Genomic DNA, 19,906 nt, shown 5'->3' with positions numbered 1-19,906 from the left:
CCATAAGAAATCTACATTTTTACAACAAACTTCTTTTAGCTCCTCTGTGGAATTATGAACATACATGTTCAAAGACCAAACTTTGTAACTTTTTTTTTTTGGGTAGAAACCAAACTTTGTAATTTTTACTTCTGTACAAAAGAATACAACATACTTAATATAGAATTTAATAGTAACCTAATTCTCTCACTTCATCTTTTTATCGCACAGGTATCTCTCATACCACCATTTGAAAGGTGATATGTGATTAAAAATTAGATGCAACGAATATTATTATAAGATAAGCAAAACCACAACTATTAAATTTATCATTCTTGCCAATTGTTCTTTTCAAAATTAACTATAAGAATATGCAAAATAAAAATTGTATAGTCTAACCATCAAAAGTTAGCTCAGTACTAACACCAATACTTCTCAGTAAAGAGAGTTGAGCTCTGCTTCATAATGTATAAAAGCCCCCTTAAATACCCAAAAAAAAAAAAAAACAGAAAGAAAAGAAAGAATACGCCTTTTTTTTATGGAGAAAGAGAGATTTTATATTAAAAATAAAAATATGGTACAAATAATAAAATACAATTAGGATCTGAAAAATCTGCAACCCTTCATCTCCTCAGTAACATATCCAGAATGATGGTCGAACGGCATAAAGGTTAAGCAAGACTTCTTGGTTCACAAGAGCCACCCTAGGAAAAAAGTCAGCACACGCTAATCCTATGATAAAACACCCAGCCATCAAACAAGATTTTTCAAAGATAGCGTGAGCACTTGCGTCAACAACTGATTATATATGTTAGGGTAAAAAATCTGGTGAATGGGTCCATGCATAATCAAAAACCACTCAAAATGTTTTTGTTTTACTGAGTCCTGGAGGTTTCGGATGAGGTCCGGCGGCTCCGGCCTAGGAAGCATGTCTTGCTACTATAAATACAGTCCATAGAGAGACAGATGACAGAAACATAGGGGTTAAGGTGAGTTTTGGAAATGGGTAGTGTAAGAAAGATCAAATTGGGTTCTCAAGGGCTTGAGGTATCAGTTCAAGGACTGGGCTGTATGGGCATGTCTGCCGGCTATGGTCCTCCAAAACCAGACGAAGACATGATCAAGCTCATCCACCATTCCATCAACAGTGGTGTCACTTTCCTCGACACTTCTGATGTCTATGGTCCCTTCACCAACGAAATTCTTCTTGGAAAGGTTAGATCAAACTTAAACTGAAAACTGGACTCCATTGTTTATTGTTCTTAATTTTCTGCTCTTATGTTCTGATCACACTGTGAAATTGTTAAATTTACTGTTTTTTGGCTCTGTGGATGATGAAATGGAATGTGGGTTTGCAGGCCTTGAAAAGTTTGAGAGAGAAAGTTCAATTGGCTACCAAGTTTGGGATTGCACATTCAGATAGGAAACAGGAATTCGAAATACGTGGTGACCCGGCTTATGTGAGGGCAGCCTGTGAGGGCAGCTTGAAGAGGCTTCAAGTTGATTGTATAGATCTCTACTATCAGCACCGGATTGATACTAAAGTTCCGATTGAAATCACTGTGAGTTTCATTTTAATGTTCTAACCGCTCTACTTAAATCAATCATTTTATTCCAATTATTAGAGGGTTATCATTGGAGCTTGCAGTAGACAACGATTCAGAGGAAATCATCTGGAGATGTTTAATATAATTTCGGTTCCTGTTGAGATACCTTTCAGATCAACAAAAAGCTGGAACTTTGATTGAAAACTCATTTTGAAACTAGGTTTAAAACCGTTGAGTTTTGTCGGATTTTAATTATTTGGTTGCATTATATTAGATTGGAGAATTAAAGAAACTGGTTGAAGAGGGGAAGATCAAGTATATTGGGTTGTCTGAGGCATCTGCTTCAACGATCAGGAGAGCACATGCTGTTCACCCAATAACTGCTGTGCAACTGGAGTGGTCATTATGGTCAAGAGATGTGGAAGAAGAAATAATTCCTACTTGTAGGTAAGGATGATCTCTGCCTGTTGTCTTTGCTATTGGGTTATACTTGTGTGTTATTAATCCTTATTCCATTTAACCATTCAGAGAACTTGGAATTGGCATTGTTGCATACAGTCCTCTGGGAAGAGGATTCCTCTCATCAGGGCCCAAGATTGTTGACAGTTTGTCCGATGATGACTTTCGTAAGGTTTGTATATCTCCATCCCATAAATGATTGTCTGCATTTCTATAAGATCATCTATCAGGATAAACACTATTCTCATTTACTGTCCAACCCTATTATCCGCCCGAAAAGATGTTGCACACTTTAGCATTTTTTCATAATTCTATACCTTCAAGCTCAACATGCTCACAAATTGCAGAACATGACATTAATATTTAGAAATTTCTTTCCACATCTATGACTGTAGTATTAATTAACACTTTAATTTTTCGACAGCTTCACTTCTCCACCCTGTCTCTTCCCGTCTCTGTTTCTTGAGAAATAAGGGTTCAACAGAAACCAAAGATCACTTGTGTGTTCAATATATATATATATGGTTGCAACTTTAGTACCTTTATCAAGTATTTGTTGTTTTATGTGTAGACTCTACCAAGGTTCCAAGCTGAAAATCTTGAGCATAACAAACTTATATTTGAAAGGGTGAATGAGATTGCTACAAAGAAGGGATGCACCGCTTCACAGCTCGCATTGGCATGGGTCCATCACCAGGGAGATGATGTTTGTCCAATACCAGGAACCACCAAGATTGAAAACCTCAACCAAAACATTGGAGCTTTGTCTGTGAAGCTTACACAGGAAGAAATGGCAGAACTTGAATCTTTAGCCTCGGTGGACAATGTTAAAGGTGATAGATACTCACCCACGATATCAACTTGGGCAACTTCAGAGACTCCAGAGCTTTCTTCATGGAAGAGTACTTGATAGAAGACTTACTAGTTAGCTTTTATTGTAGTATGTTGTCATTTTAAATTACTTGTGTGGCTTCTTGGACTTCGAAGTGCCTTTTGTATAGAGCTCTAAGAAGATTCCTCATCCTATGGTTGACCAATAAATTTAATCTTCTGTTTGCTTTTTCTTTTATTTGATCTTCAATAACTCTATATTAAGTGACTTATCTTTGTTTATATGAAAGACAACTTCAGTCGACACCACAGTTATTTAAAAAAAAAAAAATTTGTGCTTCATACTAATGATAATGACTTTTCTATCGTATAAAAGAATGCTAATAATCATGACCACTAAACTGTTGTCCCCAAGGATAAAGAGTCTGGATGTTCAACTCGCAAGGGTGGAGGACTGTACTCTCCTAACACTCATTTATCATGCTTTTAGGAAGGGAAGTCCATGTGACAGAGGGGTACGAGGGAAGCATAATCTCATGGTAGAGAATCCCAATTCAAGGGGAAACAATGCTGCTACTAACATCTACAATTTGAATTTATTTGCAATGAGGTTGTAAATGTAGAGTCATCTCCAAATCCTACTGACTCTAACAAAAAAAATTTGTGCAATGTAGATGTGAGCATGAGTCAATGGTCATCACCAGATATCAAGAAGTTTTTGAAATTTGTATCCTATCAATTGCAATAAATATATATTTATCGAGAACAAATTACATATTGACCCCCTGAGTTTGCATTCAATTATATTTATTTTTCCTTAAAAAAATTGTTTTAGGCCACAATACACAAACACTTGACACATGTTATTTGGCAGCAAAGACTACTAAAAGATCTAGTGTTGCATTTGTTTCCCTGCAGGAGTGTATCACCTTCCACGGAGGACCCTCAAAATATTATTTAAGATCCTTGCGTGAATTCTAAAAATAACTTGGAACCAAAGATTGTATATTTTTCTAAACTGGGAATTTCAGGCCTCGACTTTGCAAGAATTCTCTCTAAGGAAACAAGCATATTAGTTGGTACCACTTTGAGAAACCAAATAGTTCATTCCATTGGGTTCCTTGTGATTTTCCTTATGCTCGTAAAATAGTTGTTGTGGGCTTGAATATGTTGAGATGGAATATATAAAGGAGAGAACTATATCCATCGTACCAGATAGAATACAGGTTTCAGAAAAAAATGCAGGAGCTAAGCACATATTGTTGGCAGGACCTTTGGCCTAAAGTCTGAATTTTGGTTGCAAAAACTATTTTGGATCTCTTTCATTGATCTATTTTGTCAGTTGCATTAGGAACTTCCCCTGATGAATTCGATCAATCTTTTCGGTATTAACAGTTTCTTTTTACTACACCTGGAGGGGTAGGACCTCTTATTGTTTGCAACATAAGCCTATTTGACTAGAAGCAACATTGAAAATTGTATTATTTTGGCTCTAAGAGCTTCTTATCTCTTCTATAAGCCTTAGTCAGTTGAATTGGCGCTCCTTTAATTCAACCACCTTACTTCTTGTAAGTGTCCATGCCCCTAAAAAAACGTATTGTTTGATCCTTTAATCTACATGTAAGAAGCTTACTATGCTGCTGCCCTTTGAGGTGTCTAGCCATGGTCCTTGAATTTAACGCCATCTTTGTTGTACTTAATCTAGCATTTGTCCACTACCAAATTGTGCAAAATGGCTTTAGCTCTGTGCATTTAATGCACAAGATTATCTTGTAAGATCAAGATTTAAATCTGGTCAAAATTTTGATCTCGACTGTTGACTGTTCGATACTTTAAACTATGATAGAATAGTGACAAAATGTCTCAAATTGTATCCTGCAAATCACTATGAAATGTATCAGGTATTATAGTCTTTTGTTCTGCTGGAAAGCAGACAACCGTTTTCGTAAAACTCTTAAAAGTGTCATGAATCTGATGCTTTTGTTTCATTTAAAAAAATAAAAAATAAAAACCGAGTTAGAAAGCTGTGAAAGTCTTAAGATCCCACCTTTTCTTAAATGTAATTAATCCTAAAATACATTTTCTTGTAGTGCAAGAATTCACGAGTCACTCCTAATGTTTATTATTTCTGTCTGCTGCACGGCAACTTTTAATCTTTTAATGCAAGAGATGCTGGCGTCCCTGCTGACATCATTCCCACACTTGTGGTGAGTGGGAATCTTTGTTTCTATAAATAGATGAAGCACACTTGTCCAGTGGGTGGTGCTTATATCCAGAGACAGATCGAGAAGAAGTGTCTGTCTAGGTTTTCTGTTCTTGGGTGGCAGTGTGCTTCTGACTGTAAATCAAGAAGATGGCGAGTGTAGGGAGGATGAAATTGGGGTCACAAGGCCTGGAAGTGTCAGCACAGGGACTTGGCTGCATGGGTATGTCTGCCTTCTATGGCTCTCCAAAGCCTGACGACGATATGACTGCTCTCATCCACCACGCCATTAACAATGGTATCACATTCCTTGACACTTCTGATGTTTACGGCCCTCACACCAATGAAATCCTTCTTGGAAAGGTAATGTTTCTCCCTTCTATTCTTATTATCTGTTTCCTTCTCTGGTTGATTTAGGCTCTTGAGTTTTTTTCTGTTTCATCTTGGATGTGTAGGCTCTCCAGGGAATAAGAGAGAAGGTGGAATTGGCCACTAAATTTGGTAACATAATTTCAGAGGCGAAATGGGAAATCAGAGGAGATCCAGCATATGTGAGAGCTGCCTGCGAAGCCAGCTTGAAGAGGCTTCAGGTTGATTGCATCGATCTCTATTATCAGCACCGGATTGATACCAGAGTTCCCATTGAAATCACGGTGTGTTTTTTTACCCCTTCCTTAGTTTCTAGAGAAGCATTGATTTGTCATATACTTGTGAGCAGTTTGGAGCTCACAATCAGCCATTTTGAAAGGTTGAAAATTCTAAACAAGACCCATGGCTTATTTTCCAATGGCTAAACATCCATAAACAGTGAATTTGAATGCATTTAGGCCCAAAACGGGTTTAGAATACATTTTACTTGGTGAAAATTAGTCTTCACAACAACAACATCATCACCTTTCAGGTTTTCAGCAAAGCTTATTGAAGGATAAGCCTACTATACCTCTTACGTGTATGTTTAATCATTCATTTTTGTTTTCTATGTAAGTCAGATGGGGGAGCTCAAGAAACTGGTGGAAGAGGGAAAGATTAAGTACATTGGTCTTTCTGAGGCTTCTGCTTCCACAATTAGGAGAGCCCATGTTGTCCACCCTATAACAGCAGTGCAATTGGAATGGTCCTTATGGACAAGGGATTCTGAGGAAGAAATAATTCCTACTTGTAGGCAAGTTATAATGCAACGTTATCTATTTTAGTTTCTTTCTTTTTCTTTCTTATATGTTTTTCAGTTTACTCACAGTTATATGTTATTCTTAATTTTGTTGAATATATACCAGAGAACTTGGAATTGGTATTGTGGCATATAGCCCTCTAGGAAGAGGCTTCCTCTCTTATGGACCCAAATTTGTTGAAAGTCTTCCTACAAATGACACCAGAAAGGTTCTTGTCTTTTTAATTTTTTGCATTACCATTTGAAAGACTGATTAAATGAGGTTGTTGACAGCAACCCAAGCCCTAAGGTTCCCTACTCGTTTCTTAAATTTTAAATCAAACCCAGAAAATTGTCATCCAGCTATGAGAATTGGTTTCTTTTCTTCTTCTTCTTCTTCTTTTTTTTTTTAAATTTAATTTTTTTTATTGTAGAATCTTCCGAGGTTTCAATCTGAGAATGTTGAATATAACAAACGTATATACGAGCAAGTAAATGAGATTGCTACAAGAAAGGGATGCACTCCTGGTCAGCTTGCTTTGGCATGGGTTCACCATCAAGGAAGTGATGTATGTCCTATACCTGGCACCACCAAAGTTGAAAACCTGATGCAGAATGTTGGTGCTTTATCTGTGAAATTAACACCTGAAGAAATGGCTCAACTTGAAGCCTTGGTTTTGGAAGTTAAAGGTGATAGATACCCATCCACTTTTAGCACTTGGAAGAACTCAGAAACCCCTCATCCATCAACTTGGAGAGATCAATAATTTGCCATTACAGTGTTCAATAAAGCTTCACTTTGTTTCCTTTGAAGCACAGAGAGCTCTTAAATTTCACTGCTAGTCTCTATTTGAAGTCTTGAGTTTACCTATATGTAACCTTACCATAAAAAAAGAAGAGTTTACCATGTATGAAATTTGCTTAAGTTCCTTTTCTGTTTTGTGATTAATAAAGTTATACCTCCCTCTCTTTCAGGAGTGCCCTTTAAGTCCATATTTATTTATGAGTTATGGAGGTCCCATCCCAAATTTTGGATGTTTATCAAGACTTGAGTTATTTTAGAGGGATTAAAATAGGTCATTATCGCATTTATTTTTTGGAACAATGCTTTTTAATTATCGTCAGGCATCTGAAAGTGATATAAACACAATTAAGGTTGCTTTGGACTTGTTTTTTGTACCTGTCAGCTCAAAGTGCTAATTTTGAAAAGAGTGGTCTTTTTTCTCGTTTAATGTGTCTCCTCAGTTATGTTCCTTTTTGTCTCAGATAATTGCGACAAGCGAGATGGATAAGTCAAGTAAATATCTATATAATATATGTTTTACATGTGCATTCTCGTATTAAGGACTTCTAATTCCTTGTGGACAAAGTCGTTGTTTGGTTAAGCATGTGGAAGTTTAATAGCCTCTCTTTTGCAGGTAGACAACTTCTTATTAAACTTATCCTTGAATCAATTTTTCCGTTCTCTATGTGTTGTTATCATCTTCTTGAGTGGGTATGTAACTCACTTGATTCTATTGCTTTAAAATTCTGGAATGGGTAAGTATTCTAAATGTTCCAGTGTTTCAAAAAAACATATTTTCAAACTTGCAATTCTTGGAGTCCTGGGCCTTTACCACGCAAAGCACCATAACCAAGATATGATGTTGAAACAAACATGGAGATTGCTTAAGGATAAAACATCAATGTGGGCCAGGGTTCTCAAAGGGAAGTATTTCACTAACACGTCCCTGGTAGTGTGCAAGAAGATAGGGTCTACGGTTTGGAATAGCCTTACCCGAGTCTGGATCAGCTCCCCTAAGGGAAGACCAATGCGCTCCGTTGATGCTTTTAAACCACTTATAGTGGTGGGGCAACCTTATAAATAATGAAAAAAAGAGAGAAAATTTTCAGTGGGTTCCCTGTGGGTCCTACCCTTATGTGGTTCGAAAGCATTAGGAGAGTATACATTGTTCTCCTCCAATAGGGAGCTGATCCAAACATGCTCTCCCTATTGCTTCGTGGCCTTAAACAATTTTTTTTCAAAACATTGGGAAACAAGTGCACCACTCATTCTGGCATGACCCTTGGTTGCTATCGCCCTCCAAAAACTAGATTTGTTCTCTTTGGTGTCCCAAGTTGGAGAGCATGGGAATTGGAATATAACTCTATCGGATTCGCTTTTGCCTTTGCTCTTTGTTCATGAAATTATCCACTCCAGATTTGATTTGGATGATGATTCTTTGGAACTGCAACCTCACTTGCTTTGGGTAGTTCTCCACTTGTATGGCTTCTATTCATTTCTTTTATCATTCTTGTACTCTTGGGATTAAGTATGTGTAATAAGAAAAAAATATCCCTCACTGAATCCACCACCGCATCCTCCTCCTCTTCCGATTCCGGCGACCGTCCCGTGAGAACCTTCGACTCACGTTTCAATCCTCACCACTTCTTCTCCAACGTTTCTTAGTTGTTGGGCTCTCTGGTTCTCTTGGTTTTCCTTCCCTTTCATGATGTGTAAGTCTCCTCTCTCCATGACTACCGATGAGAACTCGAACATGGAAGGAATTAATCCGAGAGGAATTTAAGAAAAGCAAAGCGTATCCCCCAATCGTCAACGAATTGATTAATCCAAAGATTACATTGAGAGATCTTTATGTAGCAGTCAAGAAATTAAGCATAAATGTACAGAACCTGAATCTCATCGTTGGGAAGAGCATGAAATACAGCAAGAGAAGAGGAGGAGCATGGTTGAAAAACATTAAGGAATTGATAGGCAACAAGGAGAACTTGAGCTCTCCATTATCAGAGCAACGATCACAATCACCATGGACCAAAGTGCATCAATGTGGGAAATGCTATAAGGAATTTACAGGGCCCAAGAAATTCAAGCACACAAGGGTTCCACTTGTACGATTAAGTTTAGTTTAGATACAAAAGCTTGGCCTTTTCCTCCTTTTCGCATCTTAGTTTTAGGCTTCTCTTCTTCTCAATACTTTCTAGTGTTCACAAAGTTGAATGATGCGATTAAAGGTTGGTGTGAGTTATTTACATTGGTCGCAATCCGTAGCATCTCACTTGCCTAATTTTAGCTTAAACACTAGCCTCTGCAATTTCTTCTCCATCTTCTAGAAAATGGGAATTTGCATATAGGTTCATCAATCGGATCTTTTAGGGACTTCAACAACTTTGTTGTTGAGGTCTTTGATCTTGCGATAATCCTAAGAGATGAACTAACACCCAATGTTTTCGATCTTAGATGTCACACCCCACCTGCCAGTCTCGGTTATACCCAACAACCCATGGGTGTGATTCGTTATAGAATCTGCGGTCTTACCATCAATAATAATAAATGCAAGAAATAAATAATCAAGAGCAAAAGCAAGTTCAAATAATTAATCAAAAGGGATTACAGGAATCCAAATACTCCAAGAAAGAATCAAATCAAATAAATCAAATTTCAAAAGTTATCGAATTCAGCGGAAGCAATCAAATAAACTAAATTAGTTTTTCTCCGGAAGACTTTTCTAAAGCTATAGTCTTCTCTTCTTCTTAGAACAACAATATAGGGAGTTCTCGAGCTCTTCTCCAAAGAGAAAAGGGAAAACAATGGAAATTGTGATTTTGTGAATACATATAAGAATTATGGATTTTTCATGAACCTTTTGGTTTTTATTTGGGTAAATATCACTTACCTCCCCCTCTTAGCTGGACAAATAGCACTTACACCCCCTCTTAGTTGGATAATATCACTTACCTCCCTCTTATCTATCAAATATATCAAACACCTCCCCTCTATTATGTTTCTCGGTTAAATTTAACTTTTACTGTTAAATATTTTTCTAAAACCCTAAACTACCCTTGACTAAAAATATTTTTTTATTTTAAACCCTATATACTTAAATCACCCTAACAGTTAAACTACTAAATTACCCTCAATTAAAATAATTATTAAAAACCAAGACACTATAGTTAAACCTAAATTATCTTTAATTATTAAAAGCCCAACATACACATTTTTTTTTAAACAAAAATTTTTATCAAACAATTAAAAAAACCCAAAATAGTAGTACGTGTTTAATTTTATCTAACATACCCTTTTTTTTTTTTAATTGCATTTTTTATTTTACTTAATAGTAGTACGTGTTTAATTTTATCAACATACCCTTTTTTTAATTGTATTTTTAATTTTACTTGATAGTAGCACGTGTTTTTTTAAATTGTTTGATAAATTTAAAAAAGAAAAAGAAAAGGATATGTTGGGCTTTTAATAATTAAAGATAATTTAGGTTTTAACTATGGTGTTGTGGTTTTTAATAATTATTTTAATTGTGGATAATTTAGTAGTTTAACTATTAGGGTGATTAAGTAATATAGGGTTCAAATTAAAAAAAAAAAAAAATTATCCAAGGGTAGTTTGGGGTTTTAGAATTTAGTAGTTTAACTATTAGGGTGATTAAGTAATATAGGGTTCAAATTAAAAAAAAAAAAAATTTATCCAAGGGTAGTTTGGGGTTTTAGAAAAATATTTAATGGTAAAAATTAAATTTAACTGAGAAAATTAACAGAGAGGAGGTGTTTGATATATTTGCTAGGTAAGAGGGGAGGTAAGTGATATTATCCAACTAAGATGGATGTAAGTGCTATTTGTCTATCTAAGAGGGGAGGTAAGTGATATTTACCTTTTTTATTTTTATTTTTAAATAAAGATTAAACCCATTAAATATGCCAATTAACAAAGTCGGATATAGCAACAAGTGCATTCTTATTATATGAGAAAGATTCTTTTTTTCAATTATACATTCAAATATTTGTATTAATACAACAATTAATACATGTATCTACTAACTATGCTCCATACTAGTGATGATGATCACCAAATTTTAACTCCCATAGATAAACAACATTTTCACAACACATCTAGAATTTGAATTTATATGCGATGAGGATGTAAGCATAAAAGTCATCCCCAAGTACTAACTGCTCCATTCAAAAGTTAATGTTCATGAAGATGAGTCAAGTTATCCCAAAATTATTATTCCGTTCAAAAACTTATGTTCAATGAAATGCAAGCACCAGTCATCATTAGATACTAATAAATTTTTGAATTTTTTTAGTGATTATTGAGAAAAAAGTGTTGCCATGCAAAATACTTACTTTTTTTTTCTTCTTGTGGTGCAATAATTCAAACCCATGTCACTTCCTTACTTCAACCAAAAAGCAAGGTTTAAAGTATCCCATGATACCATATGATACTAGTCGATACGTATCCATATTTGACCCAACCGATACGATACATCTAGATACGTCTCTCCACTGAATTACACTAAAATACATTAACCGAGGCGATACAATACTCGATACAGGACGATACGTCTCTTAAAATCACCTGACCGATACGATACTCGATACCGATACTTTAAACCTTGCCGAAAAGTGTCACTTCCCTATTCTTTCATATGCTTTTCTTGTTTTGAAATAGGCAATTTTTTATATATTAAAGATGAAGGTATTACATAATATGCATTAGGTAGAATTGAACTAATGATCTCTTTACTATGAGGTATTGATTTTACCAATGAACAACCCTAGCTAAGATGGTAAAAAATGTTTGTGCACAGCAAGTCAACAACTTTCAACATTTTAATGCTAACATCCATGCTGACATGATTCCTACACTCGTGGTGTGTATAAATAAATGAAGTACTCCAGAGAGTGGTGCGGTGATTATATCCATAGTGAGGTTGAGAGAATTATTTGTTTAGGGTTTTGTTTGTTATTGGGTGGAAGTGTGCTTCAACTGAAAGTTAATTAAGACGAAGATGACTAGTGTTAGGGAGGATGAAATTGGGGTCGCTAGGCCAGGAAGTGTCAGCACAAGGACTTGGCTGCATGGGTATGTCGGCTTTAATTATATGGCTCTCCTAAGCCTGAGGAAGATATGATCGATCGCTCTCATCGACCACGCCATTAACACTTGTATAACTTTGCTACAGGGTCATGACCAGCTTCACTGTTGTCTTCACCTCTTTGCATCCTTCTCTAATTGGTGACCACAATGTCATCAATATTGTTGTTCTTTCCCTCTTCTCTTTCGGGTTCATAATGGCAGTTACCATATTTAGCGTGTTGTTTTAGGGTTTAAGGTTTTTGGTTTCTGTTTTCAGTAAACAATGATTTTAAGATGAGAAAAAATTATTGGTCTCCAGGTCCTGTAGTACTCCATACCTTTTAGAAAAAACTACGCTTCATGGCTGCTAGTGAAACAACTACTTTTCATGACTTCGTTCTTTCAGAATTGAGCTGGCAATCAATTAGGTGGGTAAGTAGTTTATGGTGCTGTGTTGGGCAGGAATCTTACAGCCAATCTCAATTCCTTGGCATATTAAATCTCGGTAAGCAAGGTTTCATGTATCTGATTTGTTCTGTTTTGGAAACTGAGTCATTTGGGTGGTTGTTTACTTCTGTTAATTATTTTGATTTAAGGTGGCTGTGTGTATACATCAAGGTTAGGTGGCTGTGTGTATATATATCAAGGTTCCTGAGCTGAGATGACCTCTCATCTCATTTATTTCTGAAATAAACTTAACCTCTATTTTGGGTTCCTCACTGAAACACCATAGCATGTCAATCAGGTGCCAGTGAGGTGGGGTGTGCTTATAAAGGATGCTTTTGCACCCAGTGTAGTACTGGTAGAATACCTAATTAATTGTGTTTCTTCCATCAAAGATGGGGCCACCCTGTTTGTTGGAAGATTCTTTGTTTGTTTGGTTTGATAGTCTAGTTTTCCTAAGAGGATTCATGTGACTACAAATTTGTCCTCCAATTTACTAATCTCTCCCACCAAATAAACAACCTCTCCCATTTTCATAAAAAAAAAAAAAATCCATTTTATAAAAAAAGAAAAAATTTGAGGGACACTCTAAGATGATTAGAAAAAAGCATAGACACATCAGAACTATTTCAAATTGGTAGTTGCCCCTTTTCCGCTGGAAGTATAATGGATTAAAGAAAATAATGAATATACCCTTAGTTATATCTTGTAATATAAAATAATAAGAAAAGGAACTTATGAAAGAAGAAAGAAGATGAAATTTATGATTTTATTTTATTAAGGACAACATTATAGAGTCACAAAGATTAAGCATAGTTTATGAATTGAAAAATTATCTAAACATGACTTAACAAAATTTGCTAACAAACTATATTATTATCTAAATTTAAGAGACGTTTGGGGAGTCATTGCCAATATGACATAGTTTTGATGTATTTAGGGCCTGTTTTGTTACATGAGTCTGGAGATTTCAAATATCTAGAGATTTCAAATCTATAGATTTCAAATCCATGGAGTTATAATTTTTAAAATTAGATGTTTGGTTGTGAAATGAAATCTGTGGATTCATCCTAAAAATCTATTTCATCGACGTGATTTTTGTAAATGTGCAAATGTATAGCTTTTTTGAAATCTCTGGATTTCACCCCTTACCCATAATTCTACTGATTCACGTTTTTAATGTAAAAAGGTGAATCTCTAGATTTCATGAATCTAGAGATTTTTACAACCAAACAAGTATAATTCTCAGATTCATGAATCCAGAGATTTCAAATCTCTGGATTCATGTAACTAAACAGGCCCTAAAAAAATTTTATATTGGTTGTCCCTAAAAAAAATTCACTAATTATATTGGTTGTCCCTAAAAAAATTTAGAAAAAAACCTCACTTTACAACAAACTTCTTTTTAACTCCTTAAAGGAATTACCAACCATAGATGTTGAAAGACCAAACTTCCACTATGCATAGAAGAATATAACATATTTAATATACAATTTAGTAGTCACCATTCTAACGCTTCATCTTTTCATTGCACGGGCACTTCTTGTACCACTCTTGAAAGGTGACAAGTGATAGAAAGTAGATCCAACGACTTATTATTATAAGATCAACGAGATAACAACATTTTAAATCTATCACTTGCAAAATGTCACCTTTTTAAAATTAATTATAAAAATGTGCAAAATAAGAATTGTATAGTTTAACAATCAAAAGTTAGCTCAAATGACGTGTCCGGATCAGCTACCTGTCGGGGGAGCATTTTGTGCTCCCCAACGGCTTTACCACCATAAATATAGGGGATCCAGGGGTTGGGTGATGGTATCTTTTTTTTCTTTTTCTTTTTTTTTTTTTTTCCCTGTGGGTCCCATAGAATTTGTGGTGGTAAAGCCATTAGGGAGCAATGCTCCCCTGACAGTGTGATGATCGGGAACAGTGCTCCCTTAATGGGGTGATGATCCGGATTCTCAATTGACAACTAGTGCTTGTCAACAATGTTAAGATTGAACTCTTCCTAGTGGTACCAATAGTCCCTTATACACATAAAAAAAAAGTAACAAAATAATAACAATAATAATTAATTAAAGCATAAATTGTGTAAATAAATCATACATTTAAATGTATTGAGTTAAATCTGAACTGTTTATGATGGACGATTGAGATTTAATCCACCAAATTCAATGGTAGAGTTTCTAAATTCGTTCAGCGGCGGTTCACCATCTTCCCATTAATTGTAGGGATAATTACTATTGTCCCCTTATACTTTGGTTTTATTACTAATCAAACCCCCTTATTTGTGAATTTATTATTCCCCCCTCACTTCTAACGGTGTTAAGTTGCTGTTAACATCAAATATGAAATGTCTATTTTGCCCTTAAATTAAGAAGTAAAAAATATGGCATTACCCACATTTATAGAAACTATATTGCATGTCAATTATATCCTTAAACTTTTATATTTTAAAATTAGTTTTGGATTTAGTGGGACCACATACTTATGATTGTAGAAATTTTCACATTCCACTTAAATTTTTCATAATCACCATGATAGAAATTTTACAAACAAATTAGTTTATAAGATCTAATTGATAGAAATTTGGTAACATACATAATGATCAGTATATATTAGGTGATTTTCAATTTGCAGTTTTGAATTAAATTTGATATTTCTTAACATTTTATTTCTATTTTAAGTTTTATTTAATTACATCTTCCTTTTATTTGGTGATTTATTTTTAGGAAAAAAAATCATATCTTTCCTTTATTTTGTGGTTTCTTTTTAAAAGAAAAGTGAAATTAAAGTTAATTTTTTCCTATTAAAAATAGTATTATAACTTGAAAAAAGAGCAAATAAGTAAAAATATAATTACAGGGTTATTTTTGAGATTTTGAAAAAAATATAGATGCCACATCATTAATATAATTACAGGGTTATTAGGGGACATTAATAATTGTATACAAAGTTAAAGGTTGGAATAGTATTTTTTTTTTTTTTTTTTTTGAAAGGATTAGTAATTTTAAAAAGTATAAAGAATAAAATAGAAATAAAATCATATTACAAGAGGAGTGATTACCCCTTAATTGTATGATTTCTTCTTTACTTTTTAAAGCATGTTTGGTCCGAAAATGTGTGCAAAGAAGGCGTGGGCACTTGCGTCAGCTCTTAATTGTACATAAAAGTAATGCCAGTGGGTCCATCCATATTTTATTTTTGGTAAGTGGGTCCATCCATATTTTATTTTTGGTAAGTGGTCCATCCATATTCAATTACCACTCAATGGTTTTGTTTTATTTTATTGGAGCTTTCGGATGAGGGCCGCCGGCCTAAGAGGCATGTCCTGCAACTATAAATACCACGACAGATGACTGAAACAGAGTAGTTAAGGTGGGTTTTAGGTGTTGGTGTCTTCTTCTTTTGCAGTGGACGACCGATCAATCTGGGTTGTTCAGGGTTCTGAATTCCCGAAATGGGTAGTGTAAGAAAGATCAAATTGGGTTCTCAAGGGCTACAGGTATCAGCCCAAGGACTGGGCTGTATGGGCATGTCTGCCTTCTACGGTCCTCCAAAAGCAGAGGAAGACATGATCAAGCTCATCCACCATTCCATCAACAGTGGCGTCACCTTCCTCGACACTTCTGACATCTATGGTCCCTTCACCAACGAAATTCTTCTTGGAAAGGTTAGAAAAACCTCAAACCCAGAAGTGTACTCCATTTCTTTGTTGTTCTTAATTTTCTGCTCTTATGTTCTTATCATTCTGTGAATTAGTTAAAATTTACTGTTTTTGGCTCTGTGGGTGATGAAATGGAATGTGAGTTTGCAGGCCCTCAAAGGTTTGAGAGAGAAAGTTCAATTGGCTACCAAGTTTGGGATTGTCTATGCAGATGGGAAACGGGAAATACGTGGTGACCCGGCTCATGTGAGGGCAGCCTGTGAGGCCAGCTTGAAGAGGCTTCAAGTTGATTGTATCGATCTCTACTATCAGCACCGGATTGATAGTCGAGTTCCGATTGAAATCACTGTGAGTTTCATTTTAATGTTCTAACCGCTCTACTTAAATCAATCGTTTTATTCCAACCCTAAAATAATTGTTAGAGGGTTATCATTGGAGCTTGCAGTAGACAACGATTCAGAGCAAATCATCTTGAGATGTTTAATATAATTTCGGTTCCTGTTGAGATAGATATCTTTCAGACCAACAAAAAGCTGGAGCTTTAATTGAAAACTCATTTCGGAACTACATTTAAAACCATTGAGTTTTCTGATTTTATTTGGTGGTATTATATTAGATTCGAGAACTAAAGAAACTGATTGAAGAGGGGAAGATTAAGTATATTGGATTGTCTGAGGCATCTGCTTCAACGATCAGGAGAGCACACGCTGTTCACCCAATAACAGCTGTGCAACTGGAGTGGTCATTATGGACAAGAGATGTGGAAGAAGGAATAGTTCCTACTTGTAGGTAAGGATGATCTCTGCCTGTTGTCTTTGCTTGGTTGATTGGGTTATACTTGTGAGTTATTAATCCTTATTCCATTTAACCATTCAGAGAACTTGGAATTGGCATTGTTGCATACAGTCCTCTGGGAAGAGGATTCCTCTCATCAGGGCCCAATATTGTTGACAGCTTGTCTGATGATGACTTTCGTAAGGTTTGTATGTCTCCATCTCATATGATTATTTGCATTTCAATAAGAACATGTATCAGCTTTGAATTTTCTCTTCCCAGTGAGTCGCTGCCAACTGAATAATGATTATGGTGTTTCAAGGATACTCTGCTGTTTGATTTATGTTATGGCATAATGTGGTTGTCAAATACATTGGGGTCTTCATGTGCAGTTTAAGAGTGTTCCATCTGCAACTATATTAGAAGGTGTAATTTTCATTAGAAGCCAAAAAAAATTGGTGTTGATCATCAAACAAATGTAGGATAAACCCTGTTCTCAATTACTGTCCATCCATATTATCTGCCCAAAAGATGTTATACAATTTAGTATTCTTTCATGATTCTATATTTTTAAGCTCAACCAAATGCTTTCAAATTACAGAACATGGCAGTATTTAGAAGTTACTTTCCGCATCTATAACTGTAGTTTTATTTGCATTTCTATAAGAGCATCTATCAGCTTCAAATATTCACTTCCCAGTGGAGTCTCTTTTATTTGATTTTTGTAATGGCATGATGTGGTTGTCAAGTATACTGGGGTCTTCATGTGTAGTTTAGTGTTTCATTTGCAAGTATATGAGATGGTGTCATTTTCATTAGAAGCCAAGAGAATTTGGTGACTGAAAGATCATCAAACAAATGTAGGATAAACGTTGTTCTCAATTACTGTCCTACTCAATTATTTGCCCAAAAAGATGTTGCACACTTTAGTATTCTTTCATAATTCTATACTTTCAAGCTCAACATGCTCACAAATTGCAGAACGTGACAATAATTAGATTTTTTCTTTCCACATCTCTAACTGTAGTATTAACATTTGGTTTGTTCGACAGCTTCACTTCTCTACCCTGTCTCTTCTGTCTATGTTTCTTGAGAAATAAGGGTTCAACAGAAACCAAAGATCACTTGTGCGTTCAGTATATATGGTTGCTACTTAAGTACCTTATTAAGTATTTGTTGTTTTATGTGTAGAATCTTCCAAGGTTCCAAGCTGAAAATCTTGAGCATAACAAACTTATATTTGAAAGGGTGAATGAGATTGCTACAAAGAAGGGATGCACCCCTTCACAGCTCGCATTGGCATGGGTCCATCACCAGGGAGATGATGTCTGTCCAATACCAGGAACCACCAAGATTGAAAACCTCAACCAAAACATTGGAGCTTTGTCTGTGAAGCTTACACGGGAAGAAATGGTAGAGCTTGAGTCCTTAGCCTCTGGCGACAATGTTAAGGGTGATAGATACTCATCCATGATGGCGACTTGGGGAACTTCAGAGACTCCAGAGCTTTCTTCATGGAAGAGTACTTGATGGAAGACTTACTAATTAGCTTTTATTGTAATATGTTGTCATTTTAAATTACATGTGTGCCTTCTTGGAGTCTTCAAAGTGCCTTTTGAGTAGAACTCTAAGAAAATTCTTCATCCTATGGTTGACCAATAAATTTAATCTTCGTTTCCTTTTTCTTTTATTTAATCTTCAATAACTCTATATCAAGAGACTTGTCTTTGTTTATATGAAAGATAGCTTCAGTTGGCACCACGATTATTTTTAAAGAATAATTTATGTGCTTCATACTAATGATAATGATTTTTTTACTGAAAAAGGAATGCTAAGGGTGGATGAGGAATCCGGATGTTCAACTCCCAAGAGTGGAGGATTGTACTCTCCTAACACCTTGCATTTAGGAAGGAAAGTCCATGTGACAGAGGGGTACGAGGGAATCATAGTCTCATGACAGAGAATCCCAATTCAAGGAGAAACAACTCTGCGACTAACCTTCTGTAATTTGAATTTATTTGCAATGAGGATGTAAGTATAGAGTCATCTCCAAATCCTAGTAACTCTTTTAAAAAAAAAATTGTGCAATGTAAGATGTGAGCACATGAGTCATCGGTCATCACTAGATATCAACAATTCTTTGAAATTTTTATCCTACCAAGCTACCAATTGCAGTAAGTATATATTTATCGAGAGCAAATTATACATTAAGCCATTGAATTTCCAATCAATTATATTTATTTTTCCTTAAGAATCAAGTACAAACACTCCCATTGTGAAGGACTAAAGTTAAATGATGATCTCATCACTAAAAAAATATTTGAGTGCTAATTTTACCCTTACAATACCAATTTTACTCTCATCCCTTTATTATATTCTCTCTCCTCTCATGACTCTGTTTGTGGCCTACTCCTCCTTTGGCTCTCGTAGTGGTGGTTTCATCACCATCTATTATATTGGGGGTAAGGGTGTCAATTGCGTACTGAAACCGTTTAAACGTACTGAATCACGCCGTCTAAAACCGCACCGAAAATTCGGTATGGTACATACCAAAACCGAATTTCTTCGGTACAGTTCCTGTTTTAGGTACTCATACCGTCGGTATATACCGAAACCGTACCGAATTGGTATCGTACCAAATTAAGGGATATAAATTGTACTTTTACAATTAAAACACTTTAATTTTACCCTATCCCTAATTCCCTATTTCAGTTTTTCGTTTCACAATTCACTCCTCTTCTTAGGTTTACTTGTTTTGTTTCTACTAATTATATTTACTTGTTTTATCTCTGTTAATTTAAAATTCTATAGATTGGTTGATAACAATTTCATTAGAATCTTAATGAACTAATAATAAAAGTAGCATAAGTTCATTTGTACCAAAATTATACCGCACTAAATACCGTGTTTAAACCTGTTTTCCGTATTTAACCAAAAAAAAATTTGTTTTTCCGTACCGATTTAATACCAAAACCGTACCTAA

The 19,906-nt window shown here is 35.3% G+C and overlaps 3 protein-coding genes across 3 annotated transcripts; all 3 read left to right on the top strand.

Annotated features, from left to right (window-relative positions):
* The first annotated feature begins 859 nt into the window (after positions 1-859).
* Positions 860-3,099, top strand: LOC149010238 (putative aldo-keto reductase 2). The gene is made up of 5 exons (XM_089162042.1): positions 860-1,194; positions 1,338-1,541; positions 1,801-1,973; positions 2,055-2,157; positions 2,557-3,099. Exons 1-5 carry the CDS (start codon positions 982-984, stop codon positions 2,893-2,895), a joined length of 1,032 nt encoding a protein of 343 aa, XP_089018168.1. The 5' UTR covers positions 860-981; the 3' UTR covers positions 2,896-3,099.
* A 2,005-nt stretch (positions 3,100-5,104) lies between these two features.
* LOC149010237 (putative aldo-keto reductase 4) lies at positions 5,105-7,125 on the top strand. Its single transcript, XM_089161598.1, has 5 exons — positions 5,105-5,382; positions 5,475-5,672; positions 6,009-6,181; positions 6,294-6,396; positions 6,601-7,125. Exons 1-5 carry the CDS (start codon positions 5,170-5,172, stop codon positions 6,931-6,933), a joined length of 1,020 nt encoding a protein of 339 aa, XP_089017724.1. The 5' UTR covers positions 5,105-5,169; the 3' UTR covers positions 6,934-7,125.
* Positions 7,126-15,939: 8,814 nt separating this feature from the next.
* LOC149010236 (putative aldo-keto reductase 2) lies at positions 15,940-18,690 on the top strand. The gene is made up of 5 exons (XM_089161599.1): positions 15,940-16,155; positions 16,300-16,497; positions 16,766-16,938; positions 17,026-17,128; positions 18,115-18,690. Exons 1-5 carry the CDS (start codon positions 15,943-15,945, stop codon positions 18,451-18,453), a joined length of 1,026 nt encoding a protein of 341 aa, XP_089017725.1. The 5' UTR covers positions 15,940-15,942; the 3' UTR covers positions 18,454-18,690.
* Positions 18,691-19,906: the final 1,216 nt, after the last annotated feature.

This window comes from Hakea prostrata, chromosome 7 (assembly GCF_041222555.1).
Source record: "Hakea prostrata isolate BN-2017 chromosome 7, UWA_Hpros_2, whole genome shotgun sequence".
Classification (NCBI taxonomy): Eukaryota; Viridiplantae; Streptophyta; class Magnoliopsida; order Proteales; family Proteaceae; genus Hakea; species Hakea prostrata.
Note: the sequence above shows the minus strand (reverse complement) of the source record. Positions and strands in the feature narration are given on the sequence as shown.